The sequence below is a fragment of the Cyrtonyx montezumae genome, unplaced genomic scaffold, assembly GCF_038088225.1.
Source record: "Cyrtonyx montezumae isolate F1298 unplaced genomic scaffold, pur_monq_1.0 scaffold_13, whole genome shotgun sequence".
NCBI lineage: Eukaryota > Metazoa > Chordata > Aves > Galliformes > Odontophoridae > Cyrtonyx > Cyrtonyx montezumae.
This window is the reverse complement of record NW_027071859.1, coordinates 30,520,663-30,539,138: the sequence shown is the minus strand read 5'-3', so window position 1 is coordinate 30,539,138 and position 18,476 is coordinate 30,520,663. Positions and strand designations below refer to the sequence as shown.

Genomic DNA, 18,476 nt, shown 5'->3' with positions numbered 1-18,476 from the left:
AACCATCGTCCCGCGCTCCCCGTACGGCTAAGCCACTCAGCAGCCGAAATTTAGCTTCCGTCCAATGGGAGCAGCCGTCGCGTTCCACTGACGCCAATCAGACGCCAGAGCCGTTAAACAGGCAGTGCGGGCAGCCAATGGCGGACAAGGAGAGTCCTCCTCCCTCCGCGCCCCGTTGCTGAGGCAGCCGCTGTCAATAGCCCCAGAGCGCCGTAACGTGGCAACGGCGCCGCGTCCGCCGCGCGGGCCGAGCTGGGCCCTGTGGGCTCGGCCTGCCGGTCAGCGGGCGCAGAAGGACCGAGCCCCCGAGTACGGCTGGGCAGCAGCAGCGGCGGCAGCACCCGAGGAGGGCGGGAGATGGCAGCGCACCCCCGGAGGTGAGGGCCGCGGCGTGAAGTTCAGTATTCCGCTCGCTTCCGTGCCGTTAGGGGTCAGCACCTGCGCTGTGTGCCGCCAGGGGCTGAGGGCCTGGCCTTTGCGCTGAGCCCTGTGTGTGCGGTGGAGGTGGGAAAAGCTTCCCAGTAGTTCTCGCTCTTATTCATTTGCTCTAAAGATGAACCGTGTGGGTTTTTTTTTTTTATGTTAATCAAGCTGCATTGTAAACTGGGAGATAATGGCGTTTGGCAAAGCTTGATAGGCTGAGGCTTCCTGTTTTGTACGGAACATCTGATGTTACCAGTTTATAAAACTGAAAGCCTGTTGGAGGTTTAGAAGTGTTTTTGGAGATCCTTCAAGAGAACTTCCATCGGCTACACTTTGCCAGTTTGTTTTCAGTCTGTCGATTGTTTTGGGTCTTTTTCAGGAAAGAGGGGGGAGAAAAAGATCCAGAGTGAATCAGAAATTATTGTTCTTTGCTATATATCAGAGTAATGCTGGTTGCTGTAGGGCAAATAACCCCCAAGAATGGCACTCGAGGAAAACAGTGCAGAAGATGGTATATTTTTGTAGGCTTATGTAGATGGTATACAGACAACTAGCAAAAAGAGAGTGGCTCACCTTTATAATGGTGGAGGCTCGTCATTGATTCCACACAGGAAGGATCTCCAAGAAGAGATCCTCCCTGTTGGTGGTCAGCCCTTAAATGGGGTCTGGGAGAGGTGGAGCCAGGCTCCACCCCTTCTAATCACACAGGTATATCACCTTCACCTGTGCCCCTGTGGCTGACTCGGTGCTCACCTCACGTGATCAATCAGTGGTTCAGGCTGTGATTCAACAGTTCCCATACAGTTGCTGAAAGAGATGAATGCCCTATCCCTGGAGGCACTCAGGATAACACTGAACGGGGCTCTGAGCAACTTGATCAAGCTGTAGTTACCCCTGTTCATTGCAGGAGAGTTGGACTAGATGGCCTTTATGAGTCCCTTCCAACTCAAATGATTCAATGATTCCATGAAAATGTTCCCAAAAGCAAGCATCTAGTACAGAAGTGGGTAAGTTTTTACATGTTACTGCACAAAATACCATTTTTTTCTGCTTTGAGTACCATTGTGAAAGTTGTTCTTCCAAATGATTATTGTCTATTCAGCGAGTACTTGTGGGACTATAAAATTACTGGCTGATCATCTTTAAGTTAGTGGGTAGAAGTGAATGTTCTTGTTTTATATGTAATTAGACATCTTGATAATTGAATCGCAAACACTTAGGTTTTTCCCAAAATGTAGTACCACTTGTTTGGTTTATATATGCTTTCTTCTCAAGGAAAAAAATTGTGCATAAGGATTTTTCTGTCCTTTGGCATCCTAATGGCAGACAAAAGTAGGGTGTACCTTGGCTGTACACACACCATTGATGATACATGCCCAATAGAGAAGTTGCTACTGCCACATAGGTTAGGCATGCTGATGTTAACACCTGTAGATGTGGTGCTTCTAATGCTGGGTAGCCCACCTCAGGACACCAAGGCAGACCATGCTGCTTGAGTTGCTACCAAATTGTTTCATTCAGCCTGTTGCTGTGAGCAAAAAAAGGGAACACATGTTAGACGCAGAGCTGAGAACTGCTTGCTAATCTAATTAAGACCTTAATGGCCTAATCAAAGGCTTAGTACTAGACCAGATATTAACACAGTTTAGGTTATGCGCAGTTACAGTGACAGAGGTATAACCTCTGACAACATTCTTCACCCACTGACTCTTCCTATGGGACCTGAAGGGCTTTGTCTGAGAGAGAGGAAGTCATCAGCATCCCAGATCCTCTTGGAATACAGAATCACAGAATTGTAGGGGTTGGAAGGGACCTTCAGAGATCATGGAGTCCAACCCCCTGCCAGAGCAGCTCCCTAGCCCAGGTTGCACAGGTAGGCGTCCAGGCGGATCTGGAACGTCTCCAGAGAAGGAGACTCCACCACCTCTCTGTGCAGCTGTGCCACTGCTCCGTCACTGCACTGGGAAGAAGTTCCCACACACATTTGTGCAGAACTTCGTCTCGTGGAAGGAGGAAGGGAGTGTTGGATTCTTCTTCTTTGTGTGTCCCATCTAGGATCACTTGTATGCTCGTTAATGCACTATATGCCTTGTTCTTTCCTCTTTTGGCTCTGCATCATAACTGAATTTACTACATATGGTGCATTTTTACACATGTTAAGAACTTGTCCTTTGTTCTGTGTTGTTACTTATGGAACTGATTTTACCCATCTCTTGAGGCTGTATTGTCTGGTGAGCAGTATTTAATTGACCTCTGGTGAGCTATTACTGCACAGGACCCGCCTGTTGCCCTGTGTTCTTTCAGACCCTCACAGTCATCCCATGCTTATGATCCACCATGCACTATTTTTCCAAGGGTCTTAAGACAGTTTACTCTGCACAGAATAACTACTGCTTCTTGCTATCTGTTGGTTACAAATCGAACTGTAGGTGCTAGAACACACAATTGTACAGAGCTAAGCAAAAACTAGTTAGTTAAGTTGTGTGCTGGTTTGTTAATTTTCTTACAGCTAAATAAACTACTAAGTAAAGCTCCAGGCATTTAAGATGAGTCCAGACAACATCTGACAAGTCCTGTGGCCCATTTTGATAGCTGAAAATAGAGCCTGTGGCTTCTGGCTTGCAGTGACAACCTCACATTTGCTATAGGCTGCAAATGCAAAAATAGTTTTTACGTTGTTTCAATCATGATGGCTGAAGTAGTCTGATGTCTGTTACAGCCCTACAGAGTGTTATCTTTAGATGTTATGTTATTTTACTATTTTAACGTTAGCTTATATCTTATTTTCTATCTTATGTATCACCTGAGATTCTATCTTGTGGGTACAGACCTAATGCAATCTTAGCTGAGCACCCTGTAGGGAACAGGTGGTTGCCAAAACTGTGCCTGTGTTTCAGTTGGGAAGCCAGGAGCAAGGTATCAAATTCTACAAGACCAGGATTGGGGAGCAGAGCTGTTTGGGAGTATGGTTGTGCCCTAATAAGTTCATATGTCTTACATGATCTTAGTGTTGTACTCATTAATGTTTGTGAGGTCTTTGTTATGTTCACAGACAAACGAGGTAATGAAGTTAATGTTCGGTGTATAATTCTGAAATATCTTTGATAAATTCATGAATTCAAAGCAAAAGTGAATAGTTGTTGCTGCTCATCTGAATGTTCACAACAGCTGACTCCTTCCAGAACATGTTAAGGAATCTCTAGGACAAGTGATCTCAAGCATTGCTCATCTGTCTGTTTTTATCAGAATACTCTTTGACATAAATTTCAGGCATCTAATTTATTTTGACCTCTTTGAAAATATTTAGGTGCTCAAAAAACTGTGTATTAGAAAATTACTCCCCATGTAAATAAAAACACTCTCATCCAAATAATTCAGTAATTATTTCCCAGCAGCTTCTCAGTTTAGAAATCGGTTGGAATATTTATTCCTCTAATTCCTGTTGTTTATATTATGAAGGCAAATTCATCCTAGGGGACAGAGTTGTGTGTGCTAACAATGTGGTGTGCCAGGAAGCTTGAACTGGTAATGAAAACTATCTTGGCAGCTGATGTTTCTGTTCTGCTTGGCTGTGCAGTTCTTCATGTATAGACAGGGGAACAGAAGGGCAGAAAAGCATGCTAAGTTTATTTTATTAGGATAGCAAGGTAACATAATATGGTGAAAATTTTGCAGCTCATTTAAAGGTATGTAACATATCCTGCAGTGCAGAAGAGATTTAATTGAAAGCAGCTCTATTTTTTTTTTGTGTGTAGTTTACTTGAGCTCCTAGCTTCTTTCTGACTGGTTATGTCATTCAACAGGCAGAAGTGCTGGGCTCTGTTGTGAGTACTATTTATTCACCCATGTGAGTGAACAAGATGTCTTGAGTTTGGAAAGATAGGAAATAGGTGGAGGAGTAAGTCTGAGAACTGTGGAGAGAGAGGCGAAAGGTGCTGGAGGCTGAGTGCAGTCAGTAAAATACTTCATGCAGTGATGAGAAAATTATTTTTGACTGAGAAGGGCAAGGAAAACTTTCAGTGTATTTGCTCCATGTTCTCAGTGCCTCAAAAATGCAAAAGGTGTTTTTTCATGTAGAGATGTGAGCTTTCAGTTTACATCAAAAGACAGTCTGCAGAAGCAGTCATTCCCTTTTTACACCTGGTAATGTTTACTTGTTTTACACCTGCCATATGGTAACATTTACCATATACCAGCAGTGTGATCTCTCTTATCAGATACTTTAAAAATAAACATTAGAAAGACTGTACATGCGTTTGCATGTAAAGCACATGATGCAAATACACGTGCTCCTATTGGTACATCAAGCAGTTCTTGACATACTAGGAGTTGTAGGATACAAGAGTGCTTTCCAGGGCAAGGAGCACCCTGACACAGGTAGGGTCTCAGTAGTCATTAGGGATAGAACAAGCTACAAATCAATTTTTTTTCAATTTATTATCAAGCATTTTATTTAACATCATCAGTGTATGGGAAGTTGAGATATGAAAGGCTTAGTCTAATTCTACAAATACTGTTTCAGTTCAAGTCATAGGAATAAGCTGTCAGTTTATTGGGTTAGTTTTTCAGCGGGTTTATATTAGCTTCCTGAGTAGCTTCAGACTTTCATTTGGTTTGTTCTCCAGAGACTTACCTGCTCTCTAGTCTGGAAGTAATTTCTTATTCTAGATTTAGCTATGGTAATTTTCTGATAATCTTTTGGCGATGAATTTCCTCAAATTACTACTGAGTAAACTACTCAGTACTACTGAGTGTAGTTCTAGCTCCATTCCTAGAGTGACATCAGTCCCATTTAATATAGATAATAATGCCGATGTAGCTGATCATTGTAAGGTTGTAGGAATTCTGAATAATTTCACAGTTCTTTTACCTTTCTTAACAGCAAAGCCATTCTCACTTTTTTTTTTCTCAGTTGTTGCAGAAAAATGCATTCAGAATGATAACCACTGTTTGCTGAGCTGAACTACAAAGATCTCATGCTTTGGAGATGAAGATGATAAGAAATAGTCCAGCTTCTGGTGCTGTGAATATTAAAAGGTCCTTTGTGTCAAAATGAGCAGTCTCTGAGACGAATCTGGAAAGCTGTGAAATCTTAAAAAATGGGAGAAAGGGTAAAGAGCCTGGATTCTGAACAAGACAGAAGATCAGATGGGGATAGAAATAGTGACTCTTATTATTCAGATGAAGATAATGTATCTCATTCATCTGGCCAGTTGCCTACACTAAGCTATCCATCTACAAGCCATGAAAAGCAAAATCATAAAGCAAGAGCTTCGAACAGTCTTGTGCACTTCCAAGGTATGTAGAGAGCAGAAACTGTTCCTTTGTAACTGCTCCAAAGAGTTAATTGTCTTTGAAAGTTGGAATAAAAGTGGGAAATTTACAGTTCTAAGAATCTACTAAAACATTTGTGTGAATTATACTACAGGTGGTAGGTAGACTCTAACTGTTCAGTTAAAAAATTAATGTACTGCAGTAAATGGGAGTTATTTTCAGAATTACTTGTGTTTCTTATAACAGGAAAGTACAGCTCTTAAACTGGCCTTTTGTTGCATCATGTTTGTTGTTCTCTTTGAGTCTTTGACAAGATCCAAGGCAAGGCAATACTACGCAGCCTACAAAAGAGAGGTGACTAACATAGTGTATGGGAACTGCTGAATCACAGCCTGAACCACTGATTGGTCACCTGAGGTGAGCACCAAGTCAGCCATGGGGGCACAGGTGGAGGTGATATACCTGTGTGATTGGACGGGGTGGAGCCTGGCTCCACCTCTCCCAAACCCCATTTAAGGGCTGACCACCACCAGGGAAGGATCTCTTCTTGGAGATCCCTCCCACGTGGAGTCCTCTGCAAGCCTTGTCATACTGAAGGTGAGCCATCTTTTCTTTTGTGTTATATGTATACTGTCTATATATATATGTATACTATCTATATATATATATATGTATATAGAGCTACTCAAAATATACCATCATCTATACTATTTCTTTGCGGAGTACCATCCTTGGGAGTTATTTACCCCACACATAGTCTCTCTCACAAATTACCCCGAAGATCCTTATGTTGTGGAAGTGTACTTGTCTGAGCTCTCCTGTATATAATAAGGTGCACTTAAAAAACAAACCAAAAAAACAATCACCAATATTGCAAGACAGAAAAAATGTTTAGTGAAGGTTTAGGTGCCTGTGAAGTAGAAATTCAAAAGAGTTTTTTTTTTTTTATAGGCCTTCCCTGAGAATAAAATATTGCTGCACTCTGAGCTCCCTCACACACACCTCGTGTACGTAAGCTGCTCTGTTGATTGAGACTGTGGGGGAAAATGAACATCCCTGCAAAAAGGAGGAGAATGGTTATTGAGCTTCAGGGCTGAAATAGGGTTATGAAGCTTCTCTGCCACATTTTAGCAGGTTGTTCTGAATAGTGGCGTGCGCTTTGTGGTGAAGTGAAAGCATCTCTCACCTTTCATAAGCAAGTGTTCCATTTTATCTGTAAATCATTGATGGCAGAGTTTCCCAGGGAGAGTGTCTCTTCAGGTCCTGTCACTTTACTGAACTTCTTTATGTTCAGAAGTGACATCTTTCCCATAGCAGTCATGGGTTTGGTGTCTGAGAAACAAAAACTGCAGTTCCACTGTTCTGTTTGGTTTGGGGTGGGGAAAGAAATGAACAAATCTTTTGGTGTAGCTAAAATTGAATACAGTTATCACACAAAGCCATGGTGAATGTAGCCTTTTTCTTGAAGTGCATGATTCCCCAACTATATATGGTCAGAAGTGCAAACTTGGTATTAGAATTTTCTGTTCTGCCCTTAATATGGAGAAATTCATGAAGGGATTTGAAGGCTAGAGGAGTGTGAGGTTCACAGGAGTGTGCTTAGTTGTCAATAGGAGGGACATGATTCTTGCAGTATTAATCTTTTCATACCAAAGTGTTACATAAGCATTTTTCATTTAGGGGTAAAAAGAAAGCATTTTTCTTTCCTGTTTTTTTTTTTAAGGTGTTATTTTTTGCTGAAAAACATTATCTGTAGAATAGGAACATGATAAGCATTAAATGGAAGGATTTGCTGTCATACTCTGTGTGTGCATAGCTATGTTATTTCTATACACCAGTTTTCAAGTGTATACACAGTATAAACTGGTGCTGAGTATTTCTTCCACTAAGCCATCTGTATATTCAATTGTTTTAAAATATATTTTAGTGTTATGTGCTTTATTCTTTTCAGCATTGCCTGAGATGCAAATAACGTAGAAACACCAGTGTTTTGCTTTTATCTGTAGTGATGGTAATAAAATAATAGCAAATAGAAATGCAAGTGATGGATACTAGTAATGAAATAAGGATACTCTGTGGAAAATAACTTGTGTTACAGGAATAAGTTGTTCAAGGGACAACTGAATTTTCATAGGATTTATGATTCTGCTTTGGAGGATTATTTGACCCTTTAAATTTGCAGCTTTATCTGTCAGCATGGATTTGAAAACACTTTTGCATTTGTCTGAGAAAATTATGTCTTGCATAATACATAACTAGCTAGCACTCAGCTAATTGTTGCAATTTTGAAAGCATTTGATAGTATTGCATGTGTAAGAGTACAGTTTTTCTATCTTAGCATGCTAATAAACATAATCAAATATTAATAATGTGTCAGTTATTTCTGATACAATTCGTAGATGATTACCTTGCAGTGCTTCCATGCTGGTGTCTGCAGATATTACCTCTTTCAGTAAATTGCAGACATAATATCCTTTATTTTAATCTATGGGAAGAGGCATAGTGCTATCACATGCACACTACTTATTTTCAGGTTGGCAAGCTGCAGTCTCTGCTGAGTGTTGTAAAATACTTTCTAGCAGAACTTCCTTCCAAGAAGGATGTCTGAATCGAGCATTGTCTTGTAATAAACATGCTTTTTATTTTTCCTCTCTTAGCCACAAAGACATTAGGTTCCAAATACGCACCAAGCAAAAGAGGGACACGGCGGGGTTTTCGTTCTCAAAGCCTCACTGGAGATTGTCCTGCCAAAGATATAGATCTTGTTACAAAAAGAGTTCTTTCTGCTAGGCTGCTGAAAATCCATGAGCTCCGAAATGAGCTGACTGAACTCCATATCAAACTAGATGAGCTGCAGAAGGAAAACAGGGCGCTGAAGAGGCTTCAGCACAGGCAGGAGAAAGCCTTGAATAAGTTTGAAGATACAGAAAACGAAATCTCGCAGCTCATCGCTCAGCACAACAATGAGATTAGAATATTAAGGGAGCGCCTACGAAAATCTCAGGAGAGAGAACGTGCCACTGAGAGAAGGCTGAAAGATTCAGAAGATGAACTGTACCGAACAAAAACTGTCTTGCAGAAGCTGAAAAAGCTGTCTGCAGATAAACACCTTGCCGAAAGAGATGACCTGTCCAAGAAACTGGCCTATGCAGAGAGCAGACTAGAGGAGAATGAAAAAAGAATTAAGGTGAGATGACCTTTTTGTAAGAAATATTTGTTCAGATATTTCTTAACTCAATGAGTTTTATGTATTGGTTTGGCTTTTAGTTTTCCTGGTTTTGTTTTTTTCCTTCTCTGTGGTGGAGGAAGTAGAAAATCTTTTTTGTACTTGATACTATTTATGTGCAAAAATGATTCCCAAAGTGGTTATGTAGTGATATACTCAGCAGTTGTGCATTCAAATTGCTATTTACAAATTAAGGGCTACGTGTTAGCAGCGGAGCTGTGCTTATGAATGTTTTTAGAACTAGTAATAATGTTTCAAAAAGACAAGCAGCTATCATGTAACTTTGTGCAGTCTAATTCATCCTTGTGAAGAGGAAGCATTTCTTAAAATTTTACAGGATATTCAGAGAACCATGTACTACAGTTCTTTAGAGGAAAATAAAGAAATAACCTTTGATCTTGTGAACTGCATTCATGTAGTGTTTTTTTTGCCCCCTATTCTGCACATCTGAGAGCTGAGCTGAAGAAAATTACAGTAGTGTTTTAAATACCAGGACAAGCTTTAGCACATTTTGTGGGTTCATTCATTTTAAGAATCTCTTCAATATGCTTTAGTTTTATTTAGCAAGAATATTTACAAGAACGTCTTAAAAACTCATCTAATTTAAAAAATGATTGTTAGCAATATTAAACTGTTGGTAGTTCTATGCAATACTTTGTTTAGCTGATATTCTGTTGGATAAATACATACAGTTATGACCTTAAGTGTAAATTATATCACAGTGATAATAGATACCAAAAATCCAAAGGATTAAACTGGGAACTAAGCTTTCATGAAATAAACCCCAAAATACCATAATAGGAATTGCTACGTTTCTCAGATCACTTCACCCTGTAGTGTCACCATCTGGCACCTGGAGTTTCACAATTAAGTATCTCAGAAGTTGTAGTAGCAGTGGATAATATTAAAATGAGTAATGCTCTCAAAGGAAGAGTGTATTCTACTTCTTTCCTTCTTTCATCATTGCAGGTTCACTTAAAACAGCTATTGAGAGGTGAGGGTATGCAAACAGAACGATCAAATTTCTTTCTAGTAGAAAATTGTACTTCCCATCTTCTTCCTCTTCAGGAAGTGTTTCATTTCTAAACCATCAGGTCAGGATTTGACTAGAGATGTAGGGGTGCATTGTCTGCCTGTTTCAAGAACCGTGACTAGTGGATACCATTACATCCCCAAATTGTCCTTTGCTACTCCAGAGAGATGAGCAGCAGCACTTTCAAGTGCTATGTCTGCCCCTCAAGCATTAGGATTAGGGTTTAAATGTATTTAGCATTATAGAAATGACAGAGTTGATCTCTGAATCCAGGATGTTTTGTTTATTGCTATTTCTTTTTAACAACGTAGACTATTAAAAAAAAAAAGGGGGGGGGGTTGTTTCTGGTTATTAAAAGTGTTATTTTGTTGTTCTAAAGGATCTTGAGAAGAATCTTGAACTAAGTAGTAGCAGTTTTCAGCGAGAGTTACAAATGAAGAAAAAAAAGGTCCTTGAAGCTCAAGACAGAAATAGAGCTCTCCAAGAAGAGCTTCTTCAACTAAATCAGAAGCTGAAGGTAAGACGTGGAGCAATGCAAGTTGGTATCCGTGTTCTGGCATTTTCTTTGGAAGTTATCAGGTTTACCTGTTATCAAGTTTACATACTTCAGCAGTGGTTGCACTTTCTGATATGTACTTGATTATATCACGAGAGTTCTTTTCCTGTTTCAAACTAAAAAAATTCTGTGCTCTGACCCTACAACCAGTTTTTGAGCAGCAGTGTTCCCATGTTATCATTAGGCCTGGTAAAGAAAAGCAAGGTCAAGTACACAGCCAAGAATTGTTATTAAAACACAAGATTTACTGGAAAATTAGGTGCTGAAGGCTTGTTTGTTAAAATCAGGTCTGCAGCTGTATACAGCCATTATGTTACTAATGTACTTGCATTTCAGTAGGCTTGTGTAAAGATTAGTTGTGAGATCTGCACAAATTTAAGAACGTATGTAGGGTTTTATTTAACTCCCAGTTTGGTTGCCAGAATTCTGAATTTTGCTGTAGAACTGTGATTTGGAAAGTGTTGTGTTCTACCTTATTGATTTGCCTCTATAAAGAAAATGCCTCTATGAGGAAAGACCGAGATTCAGACATCCTTATATAATGAAGATGCAGCAGTTTTTCACCTTACTAGTTTTGGATCCCTAGTGCTGCGTGCTCAACAAATCTGCTCGTTTAGAGTGAATGTTTTAAGCACAATTTGTTTTTGTAGAATTTGGTATTCTGAAAATATTTTCATTATTGGATGGCTTCTGGTAACTCGCTGTTCATTTTTATATCTTAGTCAATAAATATAACAAGAAGAATGTGCCTCTTAATGCATGATTGATTGGGACACTGCTTCATGATATTAGCATACCCTGTGACAAGTAAACTTGAAATGTTTACCTCTTTACAGTACAGAAGTTTTTTTTGTGTAGTCTGTATATACATCACAGCTCTTGATTTGAATTTATGGACAGTGGTAGTTTAATTTTTGCTGCAGAGCTGCAACTTTTTTTTCCAGATTATTTTGGTAATGAGATTTAGGAGTGGAAGAAAGTTCTGTTCGACTTTTTGAGCAGAAGAAGAGCTAAGAATGTGATTGTTCTGTCTCAAAATTGAACAAATCTGTTGATTTCTTTACTGGAATTCCATTTAGTTTATGTATTTTATTTTAATTTACAGTTAGTGAATGAAACATCAGTAACTCCTGCTACATCTCTTTCATTTACAGGAAAAAGAAAGAGAACTTGATGCAAAAAATATATATACTAATCGTATGCTGAAGGCATCACCAAGAAAAGGCATGGATGTTATTCAAAGGAGAGGTAACATATAAAGCAATAAAGGTGGAAGAATTAGTACTGCTACTTTGAAATCAGACTTTATCAGGTTTATATCATGCTGACCTTACTACTACTTGTCTGTTGCACTGCTTTCTACACAGCAGTCATTACAAAAGAAGGGCACAGGGTGACTTTTCTGTAACTGCAGCAGAACTAAAACTTCAGATTTCCTAAGCGTTGTTAATTTCCCTCATATCAGATGTGCCTGGATGAAGGAGGACCAGGAGATGGTTCAGTAAAATTTCTAGTAGATTGTAGAAGATGTCTACATGATGGTAAACTGAAGGCTGAAAACATGAAATGTCACTGCTGTGTTTTGGGAATGTTTTTTATTTATGGTTTTCTCCAATTCAAACTTATTTGGTCAGATTGGCTGCAGTACATTTTTCATCAGAGTACATATGTCCCAGAACATAAACTTCTAAAAGCATCATTGCAGTGATTTTCTTCTGGAGCGACAAGGCAGCCCCAAGCCTTGTGCTACCAGCATAAATATACATTTATGTATGTATGTATGCCTCTGTGTACTCAGTCTTCGGTGGATCAGTAGAATCTATTTATCAGAAGGAGGAATTTCTGGGACTGTTTTAAATAGTTAATGCCAACATTTCAAACAGTTTGTCTATTGCTCATTTTAATGTAGATATTCTGCTATGAATCCATTTTTAAGTTCAGGTATTAAAATATGTTACTTAATAGAAATGAGTTTGTGCCTTAAAGATACTAAGAAGTAAATCGTAATTAATGAGTTTACTTCTGAATATGCATTCTCATCCTCTTGCTTGTCACAGAACAGATATTTTGTGGCTAATTTTTTAGCAAGTTTTCAGTATGCTGGGGTGGTTTATATAAGTAGCTTTATTTTTTTCTTGTTGTAGATATGTTTTTACATGTGGGTTTGGTTTTGTTTGTTTTATTCAGCATGTAACAGGTGCTGAAAGCAGTTAAGTGAAATTTCTTGACACTTTGCACTTCCGTACTTGCAAATACTTAATCAGGGATAGATAACAGTGGGATATTTTAAAATGAAAATAAGATTTGTTTCTATTTTCCACAGCCAACAGCCAAAATACTAAAAAAGAAGAGCAGCTCACGAAAGCAGTACAGACCAGTGGATATTTCTCACCAGCAGAATTTCCTCCAGAGTCAGACTTTGTCATCAGTGACACAGTAGATAAGAAAGAGAGGATTCTTCCCAGAATAGTGAGTTCCATAAGAAAAGTATTTGAGACTTGCTCCAAAGTAATTCACCTATCAGAATGTTGAGTGCACAGCTTGCTTTTCAGGAAAAGTATGGAAGTATGCGGGAAATATAATTTAGGAAGCATTGTGCTCTTTAAGAAAAACTCTGCCCTTTCAGAAGTAGTGTGCTGTTTTTTGTGACAGTTCACCATGCTCTGTGTCTTCCTGACAGCCACTAACTCTACCTGTTTGTTTTTCTACTGCTGCCATTTCTTTGGAGTTTTCAAGACTTCATTTTGTTTTTCTCCTTCTCTTTACTTCTAAAGCTTGTTTGAGCAATCTGTTGCGACTGCTGGCTGCTTTGTCTGTCTCTTTATTTTGGTCTTAATAATTATTTCTTTTACTTTGCAAATGTATTTCACAACCCATAAATCTACTGCTTCCTCTCATTGTCAGAGTACTGGTATTTCTTCTGTCATTATCCAGCTTTGTGTATGTGGTTGGATTTTTTTTTGTTGTTTTTTCCTGTTTCCTTTTTTATTATAGAATGGTACAATTAGAAGTATTCCTAATGTTTCTGTGAGCTCAGGATAGAATTAGAGATTTGTAAGGTAAAATTAGACAGGTTCTGGTACAAATTTTATGCACTTTCCTGACATAAGGCTAGGACTGTCTGTAAGAAATTATACTCCCGTGGTAGTCTCAACTGGCTTCCTGAAAGGACTGAAATATTTTCATGGCTGCCTCCTTCATTCATACATTCTATTCCAGAATCTTTTCTGTAAGTATGGATATAGTTTAATGTATGCATTTTCGAGCCCTTCAGTGTGTTAAGTTCTGTAACAACACAGTAGGCACAAGCAGGGCTTGTGGAATCTGGTTGTTGCTTTAAATAATGTCAGTTAAAGTTAGGTAGTCTGTTTCACTTATTCTAGAGTGAAATTAACTCCTATATAACGTAAAATACACTTTCTTAAATAGGCACAAGCCACAAGATTAGCATCCTTTTGTGGGATTGGGCTGCCTTTCTCTTCCTTGCTTTGCTGTTAGTGGCTTTTACTGCTGATGCTAAGATCTTTTCAAGCTTATTTCCCTTTATAAATGCATGTATGTATACTTACTAGCTGACTTCTCACCCAAGAATGAACCTTTCTCTTTCACTGTTTGTTACTTGATACTCCCTAACTTTAAGTACCATTGTGAAACTGTCTGAATCTACAACCCACTCACTTCAGTAAGTAGTCAGATTGTGGTAACTAATTGCTTGTTTGATAAAACAAAAATGGAGTGGGGGTCTGGCTTCTATTAAAGTCCTTTTCTGTTAAAAAGCCTATTCAAGTCAACTGAATGTTAAAGAAAATTGGTTGTTTTGTTTTAGGTGCGTGTTAGGAGTGTAAAGATTATTAGGCCAAGTCCCTGAGTTGTCAGAGTTGGTTTGGCTTAGATGTCTTTCTCAAGATTAGCAGTTAAGAACATAATTTCAGAATGAAATAAAAGATCATATGATACTGTGTGTTTGATGGATTGATTATTTTTCTGCATCAATTTGTTATTGTATCAATTTGTTTCAGGAAAAAGAGCCTCAAAACAAAGAATGGAAAGAGCAAGCAGATCTCCTAAAACAAGAGCAAGGAGAAAGGGAAGAGAAAATGAAACATGTTCAGGAACTACAGGCTTTAGAGGAGAGGTTTCAAAAGCGACATGATGGTAAGAAAATTGGCAGTTTATAGCTGGAAAACGCAACACAGAATACTAAGTGAGTGCTAGTTCTTTTGTGAGAAGAGCAAAATGATTTTGCAGAGATCGCTACAGTGGAAAATTATTTTCAGTTTTGTTATGCAGAGAGGTCAGAAAGAAAAATGGAATATAGAGTAATCTAAATCCTGTACTCAGATGTGATTAAGTGTGTAGCAACAAAAAATGTTGACGTCTGAGAGGTTTTGCTTTACAAAACAAGGACAACATAGCAAGTAAATGCTGACATTATCTCTGATTTGCTAGATGTTATTAAGGTAGATGGTAGTTTGCTACTGTTGTAGCACAAATCTGCTTTCCTTAATGAGGCCTGTTTTTTCAGTATTATTTAATTATATCATTGGAAGCAGTAATTTATCTCTTCACTTGTGTGAATTATTTGGTGTGGCTATTTGAGATTAGTGATGGAAACTGATATCATTTTAATATTGCTTTTTTAATTCATTTGGCTTTCAAAACATACTAGTGGCTTACATTTATAAGTCTCTTTTCTGTATTTTTGAAGTATTTCAGATGAACCCATCCTGTCAGGTTAAAATGCTCTTTCAGTGATTATAGTTAATGAGCAGAAGTGGTTATGGTAGATGACAAGGAATAAACCTAAAAATCTACAGTTGCTTTTAACTAAATTCTATGTAAAATCCCCTATCTTCACTCACATAGGTGTACAGCTTAAGCAGGCCAAGAATTTGCTGTTACCTAAGATGATTCTGACCATGTTTTCTTATTGTATATGCTGATATTTTCCCCACATTACATAAAAGTACCTACTTCACTTGTTATATTGATATTTTCAATGTAACGTGATTGAAAATACATATAAACTGAACTGCTGGATTTATTTCTGTAAGCTTGGTACAGTAGATAAGATGGAACTTTGTGATAAACATCAATCAGCAACTGGAATTAAGAGTTCAAAAGGAAATGCCCGTGTGTTGAATAGGCCAAGTAGTCGTGTTAGGTTAAAAGTTGAATACATGTCCATTGTCTCTTGTTAGAAAAATATTTTAATATGATGGCAGAAGAGACCCTTGTGTGAAAGTGCCTTATGCAGCATATGCAGAATTTTTTAAATCACACACAACTTGAAAACAGCAATGGCTATCTGTGACTTTGTTGCCTGAGAGCCTTACAGGAGTGGTCCCCTTTACAGTAAATATATATATACGTATATATGAGTGACTGTGATGCTGACGAAGAAAAACTAAGTACTGTAGAAGTTAGAACTGTTAAAATCAGTGAAGTTACACTAATCTTTATTCAAACCCAGGAAGTAAGAAGGCAATTGGCAGAAATTATTTTCTCTTGATGTTCTAAAATGTGGAAAATGCCTTAATCCTTTTGTAAAAACGCTAGTATACCTTTATATATTAGCAGAGGATCTGGCGGATTTAATTGTGGTTTTTGAATAACTATTTTACAATAGGAAAACCATACTATATAAAGGAGCATATTGCATGGTCATGGCTTTTGCTTGCTCTGTTTTCAGAATTTTCTTATAAAGGCAGCTTAAGACTAAGATATTATAACTAATGTTTAAACATTTGCTACAGAGTGGGAAAAGGAAGAACGTGACAAAATGGAAAAAGAAAACAGCTTTTTATTGGATAAAGGAGAGAAAACAAAGTTGGAAACAGAAGTGCACAAACCTGAAATAGAGACAGAAAGTACTGAAATGCTGGAAGAACGTCAAAAAAGTGAATTTCTGCTTGCCAAAATGAATGAAATTGATAGAGAAACTCAAAACGTAATGAACGTGAAACTTGTTTCCCAAACATCCTTCATAAATACATCAAGAAAACCTGATACTCCGGAGAAAAAAGAAAAAAATGGTCAGTTGATTGAAGTTCCAGGAAAGGATTCAAATGGATTTCCTCAAGATGATGGCCAGCAGGATGCCACGAGAGCACAAGGGCAGAAGCAGCGAAACTTAAAGACTGTAGATTTAAGTAATGAGTTAACATTTGGTAGCTATGTACCTTCTTTTGGAAAAGTATCAGGGAGACCAAATTGGCTTAATCAAAAAGGTGACTCTTTAGAGGAAAACATGAAGGAAAATGCAGATTTCCATGGTAAGAAAGAGAAGAAGTCCAATTTAATGGAACGGCTCTTTGGGAGCAGTGCCAGTACCATCATTCCTCCTAAAAATAAGGATCTGACATCTTTTGGCATAGATTGGGAATCTAGTAATACCCTCCTTGATAAAAATAGTAAAATCAAAGTAAAAGAAGACAATGATCTCAGTGAAGGAAGAAACCTAAACAGACACGGTCTGCAACACTCTGGAAGCAAGCCAGTTTTTAACACCTTGGGTTCTCTAGAAGACGAAATTGAAGAAGTAGTCTTACAATGATTATTCAGTGTTTACATATGAAAAAATATAAAATATAAACAGTTTCACGTAATATTTATTCGATATAGATTGAAACATTTCAGATACTATTCCTTCATAAGGCTTTACATACTGAAGTGGGTATGTACATATAGAGGAAATAATACCCTCTGAGAGAACAGTCTAACCTGCACGCAGGAAATTTATTTTAAAAAATAATATCCAAATACAGCTCTGGGAGATCTGGAAGCAACTATTTTGGCAGTTAGACAGCGAAGCTGTCCTGAGGGACTTGCTGATAGGTGAGATAGCTACTAGCTTGCCACTTTAAGTCCGAGCAGATGCTCCTGTCCCTACTTAGGCTCCAAATTGATGGTCCCTGTTGCCTCATGGCACCATCTGACTTGTGCAGCTGCAGGCCTGGGGTACTAGAGGCTTGTCAGTGACCCCTGGTAGGGATGCTGTAGGAAGGAAAGGTCTTAGGAAGGCTTATGCTCATGTATACCCTTACCCATGTGCACTCTTAGACACTTCGTTCTCTCTTGCTGTCTTGTACACAGAGACTTTCTCTTGCTACCACTCTTTTAGTTATTGAGACTTCAGTATCGTACTGTGATAGATCAGTAAAATCATACTTTTTCACAAGGGAGAATTATTTATGGCAGAGTTAGCTGGCTGAGAAGGCAACAGGCTTGTAAGCTGTGCTGGCATTCAGGGCAGCTAGTAGATATGCATCTCTAGCTAGCCAGTGTAGGAGGTATTTTGTTACCTGCAGGCTGCTTACAGTACACTGCTTTTAGTTTGATTTACTTCTTTTAAGCTTCAGTATGCTTTCTCGGTCATTCAGAGAGCCTCTAAACTCTTATCAGGAAAAGGCCTATGTAACATCAGTGTCATGAAATTGATAGAAGAGACTTAACTAGCACAAAGCCTCTGGTAGAAAGAGAATGCACTTAACCACAGTTGTGTTATCTCAGAAGAACCTCAACACTACAACTAACTCAGGAGCAGCTGATCTTTTTTCTGCATAGGTTTTCTGGAGACCTGAATACCAAACTTGTCCCACTCTTCTCGTATTCTCAGGTTATATTTATTATATAATGCAATTTTTTTGTAATTTTTGAATTTTCTACATAAAATTACAATTATTAGTAAATCGTTTTTCTAACAAAATGCTTTTATTAAAAGAGTTAAGTAAAATTTGTATGTGTAGATTATCTGTAACAAATCTTTTTACTTTTTAAATTGTTAGTGATGTGGGGGAAGGGAGGTAAAAGGGGCTTGGTAGCAACACTGCTGGTCATGTAATTCACTGCATGGTGCACGTACATAAATTGGAATTGTAGGCAGTGGAGTATATAGCAGAGACATTCCAGATAATTACATGAAGGTCATCCTTCTTTACTAGAGTGACAGATTTTTAAATGCT

The 18,476-nt window shown here is 38.3% G+C and overlaps 1 protein-coding gene across 1 annotated transcript; it reads left to right on the top strand.

Moving 5' to 3' along the window:
* Nucleotides 1-323: 323 nt before the first annotated feature.
* On the top strand, nucleotides 324-17,068 carry LCA5 (lebercilin LCA5). The gene is given in 8 exon segments (XM_065730939.1): nucleotides 324-377; nucleotides 5,345-5,721; nucleotides 8,355-8,884; nucleotides 10,336-10,473; nucleotides 11,667-11,781; nucleotides 12,836-12,981; nucleotides 14,532-14,667; nucleotides 16,269-17,068. Coding segments are annotated over 7 exon segments (2,064 nt in total). The 5' UTR covers nucleotides 324-377; nucleotides 5,345-5,522.
* Nucleotides 17,069-18,476: the final 1,408 nt, after the last annotated feature.